The sequence below is a fragment of the Leuciscus leuciscus genome (genome assembly GCF_965113295.1).
Source record: "Leuciscus leuciscus genome assembly, chromosome: 12".
Lineage (NCBI taxonomy): Eukaryota > Metazoa > Chordata > Actinopteri > Cypriniformes > Leuciscidae > Leuciscus > Leuciscus leuciscus.
Genome location: NC_138736.1, coordinates 30,075,035 through 30,096,686, shown reverse-complemented (window position 1 = coordinate 30,096,686; position 21,652 = coordinate 30,075,035). Strand labels below are relative to the sequence as shown.

The 21,652-nt window shown below is 37.5% G+C and overlaps 1 protein-coding gene across 3 annotated transcripts in view; it reads right to left on the bottom strand.

Moving 5' to 3' along the window:
• LOC309510823 (uncharacterized protein) overlaps nucleotides 1-21,652 on the bottom strand; it is a 55,387-nt gene that overhangs the window by 2,717 nt on the left and 31,018 nt on the right. The window contains exons 1-5 of one of the 3 annotated variants that reach the window (XM_082185740.1): nucleotides 17,409-18,238; nucleotides 16,887-16,953; nucleotides 9,326-10,435; nucleotides 6,256-6,859; nucleotides 1,169-1,419 (exon numbers count right to left, since the gene is read on the bottom strand). In XM_082185740.1, coding sequence (XP_082041866.1) covers nucleotides 1,169-1,419; nucleotides 6,256-6,859; nucleotides 9,326-10,126 — 1,656 coding nt within the window. In that variant the 5' untranslated portion in view covers nucleotides 10,127-10,435; nucleotides 16,887-16,953; nucleotides 17,409-18,238. Of the gene's footprint in view, nucleotides 1-1,168; nucleotides 1,420-6,255; nucleotides 6,860-9,325; nucleotides 10,436-16,886; nucleotides 17,034-17,408; nucleotides 18,239-21,652 lie in introns of those variants that run through there. The other 2 variants (XM_082185741.1, XM_082185739.1) reach the window with 2 other exon arrangements.

The window sequence follows — 21,652 nt, the reverse complement described above, 5'->3', positions numbered from 1 at the left end:
AAATGTTTATTTTAAATAGAAATCTTTTGTAACATAATGGTTTTACTGTCATTTTGGTTAATTTAATGCATTCTTGCTGAATAAAAGTATTCATTTCTTTAAAAAAAACAACAACATACTGACCCCAAACGTTTGCACGGTACTGTATGTCCCATGTTGTCTGTCATTTGATTAGGATCAGAACTAGCAATGCTAGTTTTATTCTTTTATTTAAAATATATATATATATATTTATGCTAGTTTTTATTCTTTTATAAATAACAAGCAGAGTTCTATAAATTAATACAAAAAAATATTATATATATATATATATATATATATATATATATATATATATATATATATATATATATTAAAAAATGGACAACTCGCATATAAATAACAAGCATAATGGTCGGAATTAGTTTGTGATCCAATCTGGATCATCCAGACAGCTCACTCACTGACTGTGATTCTGTGATTTATTTCAAAAGTTTCTCCATAAAACAGTAACAGGATATTTTAGAACAAAAAGAAAGAAAAAGAGAAATAGACCCAATTGGATATTTGCAACCATCTGCAATCATCACAACGGAACATTAATTTGCAATCTTTAACTTCTCATTAAATGTTTATAGTTTGCTTGTATATCTTAACAAAGTCCCCTTGTGGAATAGTCTGCACTCTGACAAACCTCATCATTATTGCTTATTAGCTGCTAGCATTAGTTGTAAACAGTTTAGTTGACAGCATGTAAACAGTCATTGACAGAAGAGGCCTGTCTTGTTTCGGTTTTTAAAAAAACAGTAGATTGTATTCACACGTCAACCAAGGATAAGCCATTAACTAATTAGGCAGGATGATGCAATGGCTGGGCAGCCAAGAGGAAGAGAGAGCTTTGCAGACTGTTGCAATGGCAGGACAAGGTCATCAGCAGTGTAAGTCTGGTGATCCCTTTTCCAAACTGTGTTATCTAGCATTTTAATACAATGCATTTTATCAGCTATTTTGTACAATGTTATGACATATTTGATTTTACTGTATCTATTTAAATACACTTCTAAATTATGTTTTTTGTTTGTTTGGGTTTAGTAAATTTCCCCCCCCAGATTGCCTGTGTTTTGCAAAACCAGGACATTAATCTTTCATTACACAACACCTGTTTTATAATTAGGTGATTTTTCTTTACCTTGTCATTCACCAGCAGCTCCATGGGATTGTTGCCCCACTCAATCAGGACAAGCTCATTGGCCTGGCCAGGGACAGAGTAGGAGAACGGGGTTCCGATCCCAGGACCTGAGCCCCCTTTCAACCAAAGGCAGACTGTGAGGGCGAAGATCTCACTCAGAAGGGTGCGTTTGATTCGCCCATACATGTAGTTGGTGCGCATCGGGAAGCCAATCTGAAAAGCGTCAGGATTTTTGGGTTTCTTATTTGGACCTGTTGGTGAAAATAGAGAAATTATAAAATAGGATCTCATTTCTCTGCAGCATAACATATAAAAGGTCAACTGAAATCTTCAAAAGACAGTTGAAGACAGATCTCCTAGAAGAAGACTATTTAACCTGTTCAGAACTAGAACATGAAAAATAAGACCATATAAAAAATTAGACCTACTTAAGTTCCCTATGGAGGGTACTCAATGCTGCATCAGTTGCTAACACTATGAGAATGCCTTCAGTGTGTGCCGGTCTCAATTCTATTGGCCAAGGACGTCATGTGACATCACTCAGCGTGCCTACATGACTATAAAAGTGCGACTGCGTTAGACTTCATCAGCTTCTTTGTCTTCAAGAAAAGCTCTGTGTGTAGTAAGTCTTATTTATTATCTGTCTCAATGATTATTAGGATGACAAGCAAACATGCATTTAGAAAGTGTGCATCGCTTTGTCCCCATTTCATTATGGGTGACGATCACACAATATATGTTTAATTTGTTTAGAAGTGGAGCACACACTGTCTGCTCTTGAAGGAGCTGGCTGTGTTCACTGTGATTGCTTCACAGTGAAGAAGCTCCACTCCCACCTGGCTCTCTTTACGAGAGAAGGGAGCCAGTCAACTGAGCATCACGGTTTGGTGACGTCGTAGATCGTGGAGGTCACAGGTTGAGCTATCGTAGGCATCTGAGATGTGTGCATCCCTTGCTTGGATTTCAAACGCTAGCTCCAAGGCTCTCAGTCTGGATCAGGAAGCCCGCTCTGTGGCCTCTTCTAATTAATTTGAAAGCATGTTTTTGACTAGATCTGAGGAGTTAGATGTGGAGGGAGTTAAAGCCGGACATTATATCTACCGCCTCCTCTCATGGCCCCTCGTATGAGGAGTTGCTGGACGTCAAGTCAAGTCATCTTTTTTAAATAGCGCTTTTAACAATATAGATTGTTCCAAAGCAGCTTTACATTGATAATAGGAAATTAAAGTAAAGTGTTTTGGAAGTGATGACCTGTACCACGGCTAGACTCAGTCTAGACTGGATGTTGGAAAAGCAGGAGGTCGTTCAGGGCAGACTAACTATTCCTTATGGGCCATCGATGCTCTCATAAGCCTTCCATTTCTTTCCGATCTCCATGAGGAGTTGTCGAGATTGTGGGAGAAATCATCAAATTATTTGAATGTGCAGGGGCTACATGACTAAGGATATGTGAAGATGCCCCAGGTAGAAGAGGTGCTTGCTAGCTACCTCTCTTCTGGTGCGGCATCTTCACTGAAGGCTTCGGTCTTGTCATCCAAGCCGTGTCAGACCACCTTGCGGCTGGTGGGCAAGGCCTATGCGGCAGAGGGTCAGGCCAGTGCAGCTCTGCACACAATAGCAGTGTTGCAGGTGTACCAGGCTGACCTTCTCAAGGACCTGGATCATGTTGAGGGATTGGCACCTGAGGCAGTCCTGGAACTCCACAGGGCCACAAATCTTGCCCTCCGTGCCACGAAGGAGACAGCACATGTCATTGGCCAATCTATGACTGCTAATGTTGCCACAGAGCAGCATCTGTGTCTGAACTAAACAGGGATGGATGAGAAGAAAACATTTCTCCTTGATGACCCAATGTCACCCTCTGGCCTCTTTTGTACTGCTGTTGATTGGGTAGTCGAGAGGTTTAGAGAGGCAAAAAGTTCTGCGGCATTCCAGAGATTCATCCCTCGCTGTGACCAGTGTCCATCACCCCCCGTAGCCCTCTCTGACCCACTGCAAGGGACTAGTTTCTTGTAGGAACTAGGAGTCGGGGATTGAGGTGACGTACCTGAAGAAGGTCTGTGGACTCAAAACCTTGAGGTCCTGCACTAGGTCTCCTCATATGAGGAGGCACATGAGTGGCTAAGTTGAGCAATCATGAGTTATCATTTCCTTATGCGACACCCACTCTATCCCTCCATCCAGCAGGAGAGCTGGAGTTTTGAGAAGGCACTTTCCCATGAAAGAGTCAAGTGGCAGATTTATAGACAGGTCAGTGCCATATTAAAAACTGAGACCTGTATTTGATCGCCCTCTCCAACTGGGGACAAGAAACAGATATAGACAATGTCTGTTCAGTCCTCTAGGTAAATTCTGTTCATTATAGACATCCTGCTGACAATTCATTTGGAGGCGGTGTAAACACTCTTCCCAGATGGAGGGAAGCGATGTGGGCGTCCTACTCTTTCATCTGTTGCCCCCTGCAGTACATTATCATTTGGAGATTTAAGTATATCAACCACTTCCCTAAAGGTCTGCAAGGAAGGAGACAGAGTGTGTGGACTGTATATCTAATGAGTGTGAAAATGAGTGTCCTACTTTTTCATCTGTTGCCCCTCCAATCATCAAGTCAACTTTATTTATATAGTGCTTTACATATACAATTAAGAATGTTTTATTGCAGCTTTACAGTGATAAACAGGAAAATAATGTTTCAATGACGCAAACAGAATGCAATTATGATGTAAAGCAGCTCTAAAATGACAACAGTAAACAGTCATTATTCAGTTGAAATGCAGTTCAGTTCTCATCCAACAGTGTCAGTGCATTTAAGTCAATAATATTGCAGAATATTAAGAGTCCCCAACTAACCAAGCCAAAAAGCCATCATCTCGAGCCTATGGTAGGGGATCGAGCAAGGTCTCCAGAGAAATAAAAGAGCTCTGGGAGCTTTCACAGACAAGAGTGTTCGTTGTGACGTCAAGACGAAACATTAGCATATTGCCCGCCCATTTATTGCGCGCGCAGACACCAGGGAAAACCTGAACCCCCTCAAACCGGCAGCTGATTCCTGTGGATACTGGATAGCATCATGTCGAGAAGACGCTGTGCTCTACAACTTGAAGGCAAAGCCAGTTTTTTTTCACTGCCCAAGGATGAGCATGTGTAGAATCAGTGGTTATAATTAATCTTTACCATGATATCACAGCAGAATAATCCTAAACTTTTGCTGTGTTCCCTTCATTTTACTGATGACTGCTTCTCAAATCTCGGAGTTCAATGCAGGATTCGCAAACTGTTTGCTATTGAAAGATGGTGTTAAAAATACTTTTTTACTTTTATATTGTGTAGGTCTCCAGCTAACTGGTTAACTCACATTATTACTGTCTTACTGAAATTCTTCTGCTAATCAGTTGTGGGCCACTGTTACCTAAAACTGTGTCTATTAATGCAGATTGTCTGTCGTTCTTACTACTTTGAGGAAAGATTAAGCATGGAGCAAGATCTGTTTTACCAACGTTTATGTTACATCAGTCATTCACGCTAGAGCTCGGCTAATGTATACATTGCATACATGCACTGTTATTGATACAGTTTCAACGTGGGAACCGCAATATATTAGAAAAATACTTGGTAAATAAATTAAGTAAAATAATCGGTTTGTTGAAGGACATGCACTTGTTCATGCTGATGGTGAGGAATTACAGTTGCAACATCTCATAATGTACCTCAAACTGAGTAGTATATCACTGAGAAACGTCCTGCTCGAGTCGTCCTTGCAATGGAGGTTCGGGTTCAATAACTAGTTCTTCCAATGTTTCATCATCGGACTCGCACTTGGATTGATATGGTAAAATCAACGTCATTGTTCATTACTGTAATTAGCTTACGGTGTAGGAAGCCTCAGGACAAGCAGAGATGACGTTGTTATGGCAATGGCCGTTTTTGTTTTCGACGTGTGCGCTGTACGCGGTAAACCAATCACAACAGACTGAGCTGTCTGGCCAACCAGAGCAGAGTAGCTCGCGGAAAGGAGGGATTTAGAGAGATTGATTCATCTGACGAGTCGTTTGAGAATTATTGAAAATGTGGTGATGTACAAATGTATATTATGAGGAAATTAAACAGTTTTTTTTACCTTTGATGCATGTAAACCTGTTGTAGGGGACTCCAAAACAACTTTAGGAAACTTTCAAATAGCATAATAGGGGCATTTTAACCAACGTTTAAGTCATTATCTTTACTGCTTTGAAATACATGCTGTTATGAAAACACTGCTGAATCATTTACAGTTACTGTAAGGATAAAACAATATTATAGCTATAACAAAATAATTTCATAACCACAGTGAATAACTGTAGCCTGCTTGACAAATTAAGTTGTATGTGCATGCCTTACAAAGCATAAATCTGAATCCAGATTTCAGAAGAATTATTTTGACATTTCAAATACAAATGTTGAGGTGTCTCATCCATCAGCTGATCTGATATTCACTACTATAATAAAGATGAACATAACTTTTAATAAGCAGGGTAAATTCCCAACTTTACACAAAGGCACGGTGGCTTCACCAGTTACAAATTCCACAAAAATTATAATAAATAATCATTATTGATAATTGAGCACCAAATCAAAATATGATAATAATTTCTGAAGGATCCCTGTGACACTGAATCCAGTAATGATGCTGAAAATTCTGCTTTGCCATCAAAGGAATAAATAAAAATTCAAATATCTTAAGTACAGTTCTTTTATACAGTTCTTTTAAATTGTAATAATATTTCACAATATTACTGTTTCAACTGTGTTTTTGATCAAATAAACGCAGCCTTTGTGAGCATAAGATTCTTCTTTTAAAAATATATCTAAATTTTTTATTTTTTATTATTCCAAACTTTTGACCTATAGTGTGTATACAAACATATATACATATGCATATATTCCCCTCCAAAAAATGTCAATATATATTTGGTTAGGACAAAATTACAAAAACCATTACAAAACATCAAAGAATGGACCTTAAGTTTGAATGGTTAAATAAAAATCTAAGATTCTGCACGAACACTTCTCTAGAGTTGTCCTATACTCTACTTATTAGGGCATATCACCTGGTTCTGGAGTCTTGTGGTGAAGGTTACTCAGCACTGCATCTAGCTTACTGATGGCTCCACGGACAGGCGCTCTTGGCCCAGTTGGCTTGAAAGAGGTTTGTGGATGATGGACATGATCATCATTTCCATGGCGTCCATCATCATGGTGACCATTGCCATGATGGCCATCATCATGACGATCATCATGGTGGTTGTTGTTGTGGTGGTTGTCATGATGATCATCATGGCCATTTTGATGATTGTCATGGTGATCATCATGGTGGTCGCTGTGACGTTCATAGTGATAATTATAATGGTTGTTACGATGGTTGCTGGAGTGATGGTCATCGTGATGGTTTGCCTGGTGGTTATCGTGGTTATCGTGATGGTCATCGTGGTTATCGTGATGGTCATCGTGATGGTCATCGTGGTGGTTATTGTTGTGGGTATTATGGTGGTCATCATGGTCATGATGGTCCTCATGATGACCATATCCATGATGGTTTTCATGGTGGCCATAGTGACTGTCATAGTGATGATGGAGCTGTTCTTCCAGTGTGTTGATTTTGCGCTGTAAAAGGTCTCTCAATGAACTTGAATAGGAACTGGATGAATTTCTTGCCTATAAGAACAAAAATTAAGACAATAAACAACAGTATACAGTTTTGGCAAGATTGTAAATACAATGTTTACAATTCAGTGAAAACAATATATAATGCGGTAATGTACAGTTTCTTGAAAATAGGGTAACCGCCCAACACTGACTCACAATCTCATGCAAATATAATATAATAAATATAATATAATAATTGTTTCACATAAATCTACAAATATTTTAAAATGTTTCATTTCATAAATCAAAGGCTAAAATTATAGATGACAATTCAACCAAATACATAGCACACCATGTTTTTAACAACAGACCAAGTATATTGTAAGAAAATAAACCTTTTAATCATTAACATACAACACAACCATTGACAAATTTGGGGTCAGTAAGATTTTTTTTTTTAAATACATAAATTATTTTATTTAGCAATGACGCATTAAATTGATTAAAAAAGGGACATTAAAGACATTTACAATGTTACAAAATATTTATATTTCAAATAAATGCTGTTCTTCTGAACTCAATTCATCAATGAATCATATAACAGTTAATGTTTCATTAGCACCAAATTAGCATATTAAAATAATTTCTGAAGGATCATGTGACACTGAAGACTGGAGTATTTCAAAAATTCAGCTTTGCCAATACAGAAATAAATTACATTTGGAAATGCATTAAAATGGAAAACAGTTGTTTTAAATTTTAATAATACTTCACAATATTACTATTTTTTACATCAAATAAATGCAGCCTTAGTGACATAAGCGACTTCTTAAAACATCTTACCGACCCCAAAATTTTGACCGGTAGTGTATTAATATACAGATGAGTGTTATGACATCACAAGCCAGCCCCTCCTTCACTGTCATCTTCTTTACTTTGATAAGTCGTCGCAAATCCAGCTTAACTCAGTCCCACAGCATTCTGCGCTTAATGGCTCATCAAAGCAGATGGGGCTAATTGCTGATGGCAGTAACTAGCACATTGTAGAGTGCCGTCACCAGTGTGCTGTGTGTGCACTTCCTCTCCAATAAAGCTTGGAGTGATATCTAAGTCACTTTGGGAAATAGAAAGAACGTGTCTGAGTTCTAAAGAACAGAGTTAAGTTAAAACTTGGATGACATTTCTACAACTTCAAACCCTATGTCAGCAATTAAATACTGTACTACAGAACAATTAAAAAGGGAGAGTTTAATTGCATATCATTAGTTTAACTGAATACTATACTCAATAATAGTGTCACATGGTGGCTTGTTTATAGTTCTAAGTGCATTGCAACCATGCTACCTGTGATGTGTTACTGTACTGTAGATAGTTTGTTTTTCATCTTATGTGTTCTCTCAAGGGTAGGGATCTGGCTAATTTAATAAGTAAATCCTGGCTGGGCTGCCTAAACGGAAGACTGTTTTCAAGGATCTGTTGTTGGCACAGGAAGTCACCAAAGTATACTTTACAGAACTATAAATGAGCTTATGTCATCCTGAGAAGTATTGACATGCAGGATAACCGCTAAATAAATACATATACATACATACACTACCGTTAAAAAGTTTGGGGTCAGTGAAGTTATTATTATTTTTTTTTAGGAAATTAAAACTTTTATTTGGAAATGATGCATTAAATTGCTCAAAAGTGACAGTAAAGACATACAAAAGATTTCAAATATTGTAAATGCTGCGATGTGATGCTAAATCTATTTATTATACGGGTGATTTCGAGGTGTGTTAATCCCCGATAACAACCATTTTCAAGAGCAAAACGGAATAACATAGAGCTCATCCGGGTATCCATTTCTAAGGCCTGTGAGTCTTTTGTGTCTCTCTTCTCACGCCACGGACTGTTTCATACGAAGGCAGCTGCTGCCATTTTCCGTCTCGGTTGTATTTTTTGATAGCATTGAAAATTAAATCGTAGGACTTCAGTATTAAAAGTACCGTAATATTGTTGCTGTGTTCATTGTTTTGCACACTGTAATGGATAATAAGATGATAAACAGGTAAGAATTCAAGACAGTTTCAAAAAAGTCCTGATCTCCCTGTCGGGGCTTACTCTTCGATAACAACCGGCTGGATGTACATTACCTTATTAATCAAAGAATCCTGAAAAAAAAAAGAATCATAGTTTCGACAAAAATATTAAGAAGAACAACTGTTTTCAACAATGATAATAAGAAGAAATGTTTTTGTTTTTTTTGGAGCACCAGAATCAGCATATTAGAATGATTTCTGAAGGATAATATGACAATGAAGACTGGAGTAATGATGCTGAAAATTCAGCTTTGATCACAGGAATAAATTACATTTTTAAATGTATTAAAACAAAAACAGTTGTTTGAAATTGTAATAATATTATTCAATAGTTTTTTTTGATCAAATAAGATCAAAAACATTTTTTTTTTTTATCTCACTGACCCAATCTAATGTGTTTAAATGAAATTACAGGCTTTACATTTCAGTTTAAGATTGTAAATCCACCCACCTGAAGATTTTCCAGCCTCTCCTTCAGGGCCTGCAGGGTCTTTCCAGTCTGTTCTGGGGAGAAGCCTCCATGTTTGCCCAGATATGGAGATTTCCCTCTGTGATGGTCACTGCGATGCCCGTTTAAAGGGAAATGTGGGTCAGCATGGTGGCCGTCAAAGGGGTGTGAGGAATGCTGGGTGTTGTGATGTGAAGGCCCGTGATGGCTGTCATCATGATGTCCTCTCCCAAAGCTCTCGCAGAGAGTCAGTTTTGCTGTCAGTTCCCGAATGGTCTCTCGCTGATCCAAGATGGTCTCTTTCTGTCGCACAAGGCTCTCCCTCAGATGAAGGATGGTAGATTTGGCCTCATCGGATATGCCATGTCGGCTACTACTACTGCTGTGACTACTTGGCGGGCTGCTAACTGGCCCATGATGTCCATTCCCATGGCCATTCCCGTGTCCATTGCTGTTTGGCCCATGTGAAGCTCCGTGTGAAGCCCCATGCGAAGCCCCATGTGAAGCTCCACCTGGTGTGAAACAACCAGGATCTGCATCTGCAGGGATAGGGATGCAAACAAGTTTGGGTTGCGTGCCCCAGTCATATTCCAAACCTGGCACGCTACTAACTGCAACCGAGGGCAATAAAAATAGGAGAAGAAGAAGAAAGAGGGAGCGAGAGGGCGGATACAGTCCTTGAAAAATCCCTCCCCAGTATATGTGTTCTGAGAAAGGCAGCGACATGATGGCATAATTTGTGTTTTTCGTCATCATCGTTTTCTTCTTCACAGCAGTGGGATGCGCACCACCAAAAGAGGTCATGCAGGGAGACCAATCAGGGGATTTAGAAATCCGCAAGAAATGTCCAGAAAATGCATTGTTTGTTCTGTGTGTTTGTTTCTTTTTGTGAGCTCAAGAGTTTATTTCCACTGTGAACGGTTATAAATCCACCAATCGCAGGCATTCCAGTTGATAAATGTACATGTCAACAAAGCAGAGCAGAAGTAAGACTTGTTGACCGCTCATTCACCCTGGGCAGTCTGGCGAAAACTTTGGCACACCAGATCTCCAGTGTTTGGCAGTTATGAGTAATCCTTTAATTTCCGGATTCTGTTAGGCCATAGTGCATCCCTGCAGATTAGAAGACAAGATTTCACTCAGAATGAAGCTGTGACCTTTTTACAATGATTCTAATAAAACAAACGAGCATGTTTTTTGGGGGCAGTAGTGGGATCACATATATCTCAGTTCTAATTACTGAGTCGATCAGTCAACACCATGGTCTTGTTGAGCCAGACGCGGCCCTGAGGTGAATGACGCTAACAGCTGAAAATCCCCTCGGCTTTGTAATCATATTATTGTTACTTGAACTTGATGCAAATGATGAACGATGGCTTTCAAAATCATGTGAGCAGCCAAGCAATTTAAAAAAAGCCCACAGCCAGAGGTAGCTAATGAAGGGTGCATAGAGAGAATCGCAAGCTAATGCTAGAAGTGAAGTGCTAGTAGAGGCAATATGAAGTTCACACATTGTCAAACAAAACAAATACGGAGACACAGCTCACTGTTAACTTCTCAAACATTGTTTAAAGTACCCCTTTTATGGTTTTTCAAAATATACCCTTTCATGCAGTGTGTAATATAGCGGTCTGTGGATGCAAACGGTCAGCAAAGTTGTAAAGTTGGAAGTGCACGATAAATAAAGTTTATGCCATGAAATGTAACTTTTTATTCTAGGAAAACCAATGTCATATATTTTTGTTCAATAATATTTTTTTGATTATTATTTCGAATTTTGAGGGGATTTTATGATACTCTGCAATATTTATACATACTATTTGTATTTTATTAGCCTTTCCCCCATTGAAAATAATACATAATTATTCTCTAATATATGTAGCCTATATATTTATTGTGTGTCTTTTTTGTTCTCTTGTGCAACTTCTTCCTTGCTGTAATTTTTTTTAGTACATTGTGTCTGAATTATTGATTTCATTTCACACATTTGCAAAAACTTGCTCTGTGTTATAGTCACGCAGTTCATATATGTGTGGAGGTAGGGGGTGGGTTTTTTGGATGTGTGTTTTGCACTCTTGACATTTTAGAGTGTTACCCCTTCATTGCTGTGCACTTTTTTCTTGCACAGTGGCTGATTTGTAGTTAGTACCACCAAAAGAATCTCTGAGTTTTCGTATTTTTTCTATTTCCCACAATTTTTTTGTGTGTTCACATAGCTAATGTGACAAACGTAACAAAGTGTCGTCCCATTCCGGTGAAGCAAAAAAGAAAAAGAAAAAAAAAGTACAAATTGTCAGTCATTTTTGACAGAAGAGGGTTATAAAGATCCAGGAAGTTTAGATCTGGAAGAATCGGCCTAGGGATCTATTACGTCACAGGAAGGGGGATCTCACTGGTGTGTCCCCAAGGTTAACTGTCTAATTGGATCTAAGGATTAAAGGCCATGGTGGATTGGTTTGGTTGTAGTCTAGCGCTTGTGAGCCAATTCAGAAGCGCTCTACCTACATGTGGCCAGCAGTATAAGAGGCTTGCCCAAATGTGTTTCTCACGCTGCATGGCACGCCACCCCAAACATATCACTAGACACAGCTCATGGCTTCCTCGTGTGACTGAGACAGAATGAAACAGAATGTGAAAAATCAAGGAGACTGCAAAGGACACTAGTTGGACTTTACAGACTAGTCAGCTGTATAATTAGGGTCCACCAGACCTCCACCAGGCGTGTTTCTTAGGGGCCTTTCACACATAATTTTTCACAGTTCCTTAACACAAAGATTTTGGGGCAAAATGCAGAAACACTGTTGCTACAGACAAAGATGTCCATCTGAAGTGAACATGCACCAACTTTTAAAAAAACAGTGCGGATTAAATGCAAGTGAACATGAACATGCAGCACGTTTGACAGACATATATTCAAAGAATAAAAAGGAAAAATACAAAAATTTCAGTGAAATGTGTGCTGCTAGTGGTGGCATTGATGATTTAAAGGCAGAGAAAATTCCTATTTTGTAAGACATTAAACTTTCTTAATTCTTAGGAACAGTCACTAACAATGCACAAGTGTATTTGTGAATTGTTTTGTACACTTACACATCAGTCACTTAGAATTATTACATGTATTTTAAGAAGGAAACTACTGAAAGAATCTTAACATGAGCCATCACCAAGCGGATACATTCACTTTGTCTCATGAATCGCACGATCACCTGTCCTGGTGTATCTCAACCTAATTGTATGGATACTTAAATTAATTTGTTGAATCATTCATAGTCTGTTGGCTAATTAAGAGTGTAATTAGATGAAGGGATGTAGACTGCTGCTAAGCTCCTTAAATCTGTCTGTATCATGTCACAAACAGATGTGATGGATGCACTTGTATACATGATCAGCTTCTTCTTCATTGAAATGCAATTCAACAAATCCCACCAAAGCGTCATTGCACTAGTCATTCCCGATTTCACCTTTTTAAATGAATTCACATATCTTCGAGGCATATTTTTTTAACGGAGTTTGTTATAGGTTTTTTTAATCTTCAAAGAAATGGACATGGGTTGAGTGCATGCAAGCATTCGGAGATAGGCTAAAGGTTCTGGACTGACAGTAGACTAATGGTTAAAATTTCACCAACACATAAGTGTCAAATACCAAAGAATGGTGAATCAGGAAGAGTAATGATTTTACTGTACTTCGCTCTGGAAACTTTCTAAGTTACTTTGGACCAAAAACAAATACAAAATAGCAAGAAACAGAAATGGCATCCAGCCACAGCAAGCCATTGGTTTTAAAAAATAAAAATAAATGACAAAATGGATGTCATTCTTGTTCGAAAACAAGAATCATTAGAGAGACCAAAAAGAGTTGACAGCTGCAAGACTGTGATGGTTAAAATATTTGGATTCAGGTTAGCTTCGACAAAGAGGCAGTTCGGAAGGTGAATATGATCTTAAACACAGGTCAAATCAACCATACTATTCCAGTATGCAGTATCCAGTACTGTTCAGTATCCATTACTAGTCGCTTAAAAGACTGTTATTCTGGTTATATCAAATGCGAGGCAATTCCAAACTCCCTTAAGTCCAAGAAAACTTTCTTAACACTTTCCATAGAGCATCCACGTGACCATATTAGGTTGTTCGTAAGCATTACTCTGTGCTCTCTTGTCTAATTTCACATTAACATGAACACTGTAGTGTAAAATGTAACCAAAACCTCAAATAATCATCCATGGAGGGCATTGCTCAGAGTTTGTGACATTAGCAGGAACAGGTGTCCTTAAGACAGTTGAGATTTGTTCACCTAATGTATCAGGTCAAAGTACTTAATGAGGTACAGTGTCCTTTGCTGATGACATATTAAGTCTAACACATCCAGTAACCACAATCGTTTTATATTTACAAAAAAACCTTCCATATTTACATAAGGCAGAAGAAAATAGAGTGAGAAAAGACTAAACCTAACTATTATGAAATTGCAAGCAGCTCAGTGAAGCGGAAACGCAAAATTTTACCATCAGTGCTGAAAAATACTGAAAAGTCCTGTTAAAGTCATCAGACGATTCATTCAATTATTTGCATATTCATTTGACAAGAATACAAATATAAAAACACTGTGTATTTGATAGGCATGACATATCAAATATGCATGCGTTCTTCTACTATAAGACATTTGCAAAAATTTTTTGCCAATATAATCAACATCTAAAACCTTCTCTAAAAAAAACAAACTTAAAAGGAAGAAATATATATTTGCAAAAGCGAAAACAGATTTTCTCTATCAGGTTTTCCTAAAACCATATGGCTATTCTTGCTGAACAAAAGTTTTACTCATTACATCTGCTAAGTAAAATTTCTGCAGTGCAAAGCTAAATGAATATTAATCCTTCAATTAAATGGCACAATTATATCACAGTCTCTAAATGACACTGATTGATGAAGAATCGGGACCATACCTGCTGATGTAAATTTGAATCACCTCCATCAGATAGTTGCCTATGAGTTTTGTATTTTTATTTATTTATTTTGGAGAGAAAAAAAGGTCCCTCACCTGCAGTCAGTCACAGAGTTGAGGCAAGTTAGACTATTCCAAACACACTGATCAGCTTGAGAGGGATTTGCTTTAGGGAAGATAATTTTAACTCTCTCCACTCCCCCATCCCTCCCTTCCATTTTCTATCACTCCTCTTTTAATTTTGCAGCTTTGATGTGTGTTGTTAAACAAAGATTTCTGGTGGATTTTTCAAGGATTTATCAAGGATTTTTCACATTTGCTTTGAGAATAATACCCTAAATTGCCGTAGCCTCACTGTGATGTTTATCTTAACATTGTGTTTGGGTACATTTTTGCAGTAATTTTAATTTTAGGGTGACAGATACAGATACGAATCTGAATAATGACTGGTTACCCATGTGATGGATTATATGCTTAAACTAGAGAAGCTTTTAAAAGCAGCACACTAATTCTGCTTGTGGTTGAGAAAGCAAGAGCAAAGGATGGTTATAGAAGGCGAAAAGATCCTTAGTGTAGAGATACTTCTGAGAGGATAGTGAGTTGAGATGGTCACCAGTTATCCAACAGTCATAAACTCAAATTATAGGGTACAAAGGATCCAAATGCCCCCCAAGTTTAATGGTTCTTTTGATTGTATTTTTTTCTCGTAAAACACTAAATAGCAACAAACACCACCACAGTACTTGCCTAATTACCTATTCCTTTTTTAAATTTACTATTTAAATTTAGGGGCACTTTTAGAGGCAATTTAAAGTTAAACAGAAATTAAACGATTTAATACCATATCAAAAATGCAGTTTAGTTTTAGTATTTATAGCTATATAAATATATTTTATATATATATATATATATATATATATATATATATAAAATAAAATTGTACAAAAGCACAAGATAATTTTTTTTTATAAAAAATAAAAAATATAATTTTTTAAAATTCATTTTATTTTTTATCTTGTGCTTTTGTACTTTTTTATTTTTTTCTATTTAGGTATTTTTCTATTTTTTTTATTTCATTTTTAGTTTTAGTAATTTTAGTGCTTCAGCGTCATATTATTTTTATTTTTAGTTAGTTGCAAAGGCAACCTTTCTACTTTTTGTTTAGGTTTCCTTCCAAATATGTTTATTTTATTTTAGATTTATTAACAAACATATTTTTAATATACTTTTCGTTTTTTTTTTTTTACACTGCTACAGTGCTTCAAACTTTTTTTTTTGTAATGTCTAATCTTTATTATATCTCATCTGTAAATTAATTTTATTGATTTTTTTTGTCTGTAATTTTAGTAGGCTACTTTAACTTCAACTTATTTTATTTCAGAAAATTGCCAGGGAAATATTTGTAATTTTTGTTTAAGTTTAGGGTTTCCTTTCTAATATTTATATTTTATTTTAGCTTTATTTCAATTAACAAACATGACTTTCAATAGTTTTAGTTTAAAAAAAATAACAACAACACTTCTACAGTGCTTTATAATTTTTTTTATTGCACAGCTCTGTGGAATACTTGATTCTGATTGGTCAATCACGCCATCCAGCGGTATAGTATTCCCCGATAAGAACGGCTGAAAACAGATAACACAGGCTCACTGAAGGTTACTCAAGTCAGCAGCGCTATATGCTTGCTTTTATTCATGGAAGTTTAGCGTTTGGTGAGCTAATAAAATATTAAAACTCAGTCGAAATCAATATTTTGTGTACAGTTATTTAACCAATTATGTCATCCAATATCGTGGACTCTCGTTTCATTCAAATGCAGTTATCAGTTTCATCTCAAATCAATATCTCTTACCCGCATAATTATTTATGTGGCGAAATGCTGTGTAAAAAGTGGGATGTACCGTAACCCTTAAATGTCCGTCTAGTTTGAACTTGCCGCTTGCTAGCAACTGCTCTCTCCGCGGAAGCTTTGTGTTTAAAGAAATATTTCGACTCAGATCAATATTTTGTGTCTAATTATTTACTTTTGTGGCAAGTAGCCATGCAATAAGCAGGATGATAATGTACATCCAGCCTGTTGTTTTCTCAGAATAAACCCCTTCAGGCGGATGCAAGACCTGATCACCCTGTCTTGGTTTATTCTGAGATAACAACCGACAGGATGAACATTATCCCTTACTTGTAATATCTATGAAATATCTCATCTGTGGCATTAAGTTTAAACCTTAGCTGTGGTTACAAAATGCAGTAGTAGTGAAAATCCAGATCACTGACTGATCTCATACTGTCCCATAATTGTACCTAAGTATGTTTCACAATCCAAATCTCCACCTTGCTTCAAACTAATTATGTTGGCCAAGGTGCTAAACTTAGACTTAGCCACAGCTGACCCTACACAGCCTGGTTATAACATCCTGGTAATAGATTCTTCTCAGGTGACCCGTGAGCACCCATAGAGTTGCCAACTTCAACAGAGGTAAATATGGACCAATCTTGGTTTCTTTTAAGAAATGGAAAAAAAACCTCATCGTTTCTTTATTTCACATTTGGTTTTTCACTGTAATCTGTCATTTGTAACAATGAAATTTCAATGTGAAAATGGACGCTGGCAACTAACCATCCATGATATAATGAGCATCAGTCCCAAAGCTAGTCACACATACACACATCCGATGCCAGTTGGCCTAAAAAGCGAAAGAAAGAGAGGTATTCAGTGTTGAACCGCAAGACAGAGATGAATATATATAGAAACGTATACTGTAGCAAAATGAATCATTCCAAATTTTAATCATCAAAGTTATTTTAAGAAATATATTAATATATATACAAACGTATCGCAAAATGAATCATTCCAAATTTTATTTAAGCAAAATATACAATGCAAACATGCCACAACTCCGGTGGGCAACCCCTAAAACAACACCACCAGAGGATCTGCTGGTTCTAATCTGTCTCAAAGACTGTTGAGACTGTCTCAAATAGCGTACAGATCGGCAATAAGGCTCCAGATTGGGGCCTGTCCAAGTGAGGCATCTGCCCATTTACACCTAGTGCATAGAGGTCTAGTTCCTGAGTAATTTCTATCTTAACTTTGGACATATGGGCTTGGTGCACTACTTTAAATTGGATGAGCGAGTACCTTGCACACACTGATGAAGAGTGAACTTGGTAGAGACCAGAATCCCATGTGTCTAGTGAGAGTGGTCTGCCAACATCCTCCTCACAGGCACTCTGGAGTTTAAGTAAAGAACCTTCTATTAGATTGGGAATAGACTGCAGCTTTGGAAAATGCACCGTGGGAAATAAAATGTTGAAAGGGGTTTCTGAATGTGATGCCTGACTCTGAACTGATTATTGGTTAAATAATGAAACAATGGCTTTACAGATGCATATTTTAACCGGTTTCCATTCCAGATATGAAAAGTTACCTACATTAATGGTGTAAAATTCCCTTAGCACTTGTATTAAAAACACCCTAGCAGCAGTGTTAATTTGTTTTATGTAATTAACTGCCAAGGTAATATAGCACAAATTATAGCGTTGTAAATGTATACTAAATGTTTTTACAATTAAAATATGAAAAACAATACTAGATTTGCAATGTTGATAACTGTGGAAATGTGTCATCAGAGTCTGTGAAAAGGGTCATAGCGAACCACAACAATTCAACAATCAAAATAATTCGGATGACAAAATCAAGTCCCAGCCTACATTTTTCTTGTTCACTTGGATAAACAACAGGGAAGAAAAGACTAACCACAACTTCCGTTTCATGCCGACTTTAAAGGCCCACTGAGGTGCCTTGAAACGCGCAGCATTCAACGTGTTGATGTCGTTTCCACTGAAACAGGAAGACACAGGACAAGACATATCGAGCAGCTCAATGCTCAAATGTCATCAAAATCATTGATCCTTATTGTGGAAGTGAGAGTAAGTTTTGAATGCTATATCTTATAAATGCAAATTTTGTCATTGTTTTGGAATTGGAGCACACTAACTTATAGATAACGTTAAGGGCTAACATACTGAGCCAAAACATTATTTTCATTTTGATTTCATTGGGCCTTTAACTACGGTAAGGGTCAGGGGCGGGGGAACGGTAGAATAATATAAGTGATATTGCACCAATTACAACAAAGAATTGAAGTTGCATCTTCCGAAATCGAATGTTTTATATTACATGCAAAAAACAGTAGGTACACCAACATAGTAGTATGTCTGAATACCAAAGACTTTATATAGAAAGACGGTGCACTCGTATTACTATGAATGGGAGAAAGTGTAACACGCAATATGGCGGAATAAGTTCCGCCTTCTAATGAAATGAGCCAATGTTGATTGGTAAAGTCATCGTGTCACTGCAGCTAAAACAGCAGCAGTTCTGAGATGCGCGCTCAGCTTGGTCCAGCCTGAAAAATTTCAGTTTTTTTTGTCATGATTCGAGCGTTTAGAAACAAAATGTATGAGTCAGATTTCATTGGTGATTTCAAATATGAAATTTAATTGTAAGCTTGGCTTGTTTCCCCATTCAAAGAGGATGCACGTGTTTAAAATATGGCCGCTGAGTGAAATTACTTTTCTTAAAAGGAATTTGTGAATACATTGTATTCGAAAAAGAGAAGGCGAAAAGTCTCCAGGTAACCTACTACTCCCATGAGGCCACGGAAATGTCGGTGAAGTGACACAACTGACGCAGGTAGGTCACGTGACAGTAACAAAATGGCAGATGTAGTACGTCCAAATTTGATTCAAACTACCCACATTCATACTATATAGAACATACTTTTTTTAATGGTCGCGAAGTTAGTTAAAATTCAAAAACCTACTTTAGTATGTGATTTCGGACACAGTGAAAATGTGCTGCAGTTGAAGGGGGAGCTAACAGCACTGGAGAAAAAATAAGAATACAGTGTATAGTGGCATACTGTATAACCATGACAACACCACTGATTGGCAGCATTAATTAATCAGATTATGATCGAATGATGGAGAAGAATATTTTAAACAGGCTTATACAGACAGTAGTGTATGGTGAAATGTTGCGATTAGCGAGAGCGATTCATTAGTGTTTCTCCATTTCATTTTTGGTATTGTTTCTTCAGAAAATTATCCGATTACGTTTGAGATTCCTGATCGAACTGCTGCCTATTGTAAGTTCAGGATCAGGTGAATGGCTTCGGTTGCTGGTGTTGTGTAATCATCCACTTACAGATGTAATTGATCCTTAATTAACAGCTCCTGCACTGATCAGTCTGTAGGTCACTCTCCTTTGTTTAGTAAGAGTTATGATGACTCCCCGATTGACTCTTAAAGTACCTTTAATCACTCGCTCTATGCGCTATCTGTACTGTAGTGTTGTTCAAGAGATGAGTATGGAGAGAATGACATGAATGAGAATGACTAGGCAGCAAATCAGACAACAGAGTTTTTCATTGTATGAAGCGAGGCAGTAATCTCTTTATCTCTTTCTCTCCGATGCGTCAGGACAAAGCCTAATACTCAAACGGACACTCTTGGATGGCACACGCGGAGGCAGTGAGGCATTATGGGCAGGGTGGGCTATTAACCTTTTTGCCCACTATCCACAATGGCTGATCAACGCTGAATTTATGAATTGAGTGAAAAAGAATCCAGTTCTTTTTCCTTTCACAATGGAATTGAAAGTGGAATTGCATTAAATGTGCGTAATTACAAAACATTGAAACTGTACTAATGGCAAAACAAAGCAAACCTAGGGCGCTCACTATAAGACAAAAATGTTAAACTAATGGACCCTTTTCACAGACTGATATTAAAGGTGGGGTAAGCAATATTTAAATAACGCTGTCGGACCGACAAAACAACAAACGTGTAGCCAATCAGTATTAGGGGGTGTATGATGGTGGAGGAGAGAGAACAAACAAAAGGGAGATTTGAAGAAAGACTGAAGAAAGAGAGATGGCTGAGAGACTTTAAAAAAGAGAAAAGCTCATAAGAATATCACTGGAAAATTAAGGGTTATGATTAAGAAAGAGCTTAAGGACCCGCATTAATATTAGAAAAGCTTTCCAGCGCTGGAGAGAGCTAAGCGGGAAGGCCTGAAAACAGACGCGGAGGTTGCTTTGATTTCGTTCCACATGCGAGTAACACTGGTTTTGAGTGTCATTGTCTAAACAATTCTAATTGTCTAACAAACAGCAATAACAAATAACAATAAAAAAAAAAACAGAAATAACAATAACGGAGAATACATAATTCCGTAACAGCTCTTAGTACATGCGCACCGAAGGGAAAGGACGTTCTTAAAGAGCCCAACACTTTGAGTAACATGTTAGAATACACAAATCATATTGTACTTCTGTACAGATAATTTATTACAATGATCTACACTCTTGTGTTAATTTTGTCCTTCCTTGTCATTCGCTCATCATCTTCACTTTATTTTTCATGAAGCATAATTTTGTTGCACTTCTGTTACGATAAATAGACATCCACTCTTGCATTGCGTGTGGAGAATACGATATTTACTGTTTAGCGTCCTTGTTAGTTCACCCACCTCACATGCCAGCGATCAGGGTTCGAGACCGGCCATTCAATATGTTTAGTTTTTTTTAAAAAAAATTTAAAAACAATTTTTTTTGGTCATGCGAACGCTAAGGGAACATTCCATTTTCAAGTCATAAATTCTCAAGCATCTTTAACCTGTAGCGCAGCATGCTAGATCTGAGGGAAAGATGAGAATGATGTAAAACTCACTTTACACTTAACTAAATAACTGTATGGGCCCTATTTTAACGATCTGAAACGCAAGTGTCAAGCGCAAAGCGCAAGTAACTTTGTGGGCGGATCTCCGGCGCTGTTGCTATTATACCGGCGGGATAAATGACTCTTGCGCAAGGCGCAAATCTAAAAGGGGTTGGACTGAAGTAGCTTCATTATTCATAGGTGTGGTTTGGGCGTAACGTGAAATAAACCAATCAGAGCGACATCTCACATTCCCTTTAAGAGCAGGCGCGCTTGTTCTAAAGCGGATTCCTATTGTAACGGCGGATTTGCCAGGCGCGCGCCAGGAACGGTTCACAGCCGAGGAGACCGACGTTCTCGTCAGGGACATTGGGGATGGAGAAACACACCCAAATTAACTTCGGTTAAACAGGCGTATGATAATTTGGGTAAATGTGTAAGTTAGATGTATGCTTTTATAATAAATTGTCTGTCTATCTATCTATCTATCTATCTATCTATCTATCTATCTATCTATCTATCTATCTATCTATCTATCTATCTATCTATCTATCGGAATAATGTATGATTTGCAAAAATGAAAACTGCTGCTTCTGTGTAGATGAGAGAATCAAAGTGTGCGTTGTTCACACGCTACATTGATTATGGCCAAGCATGCGC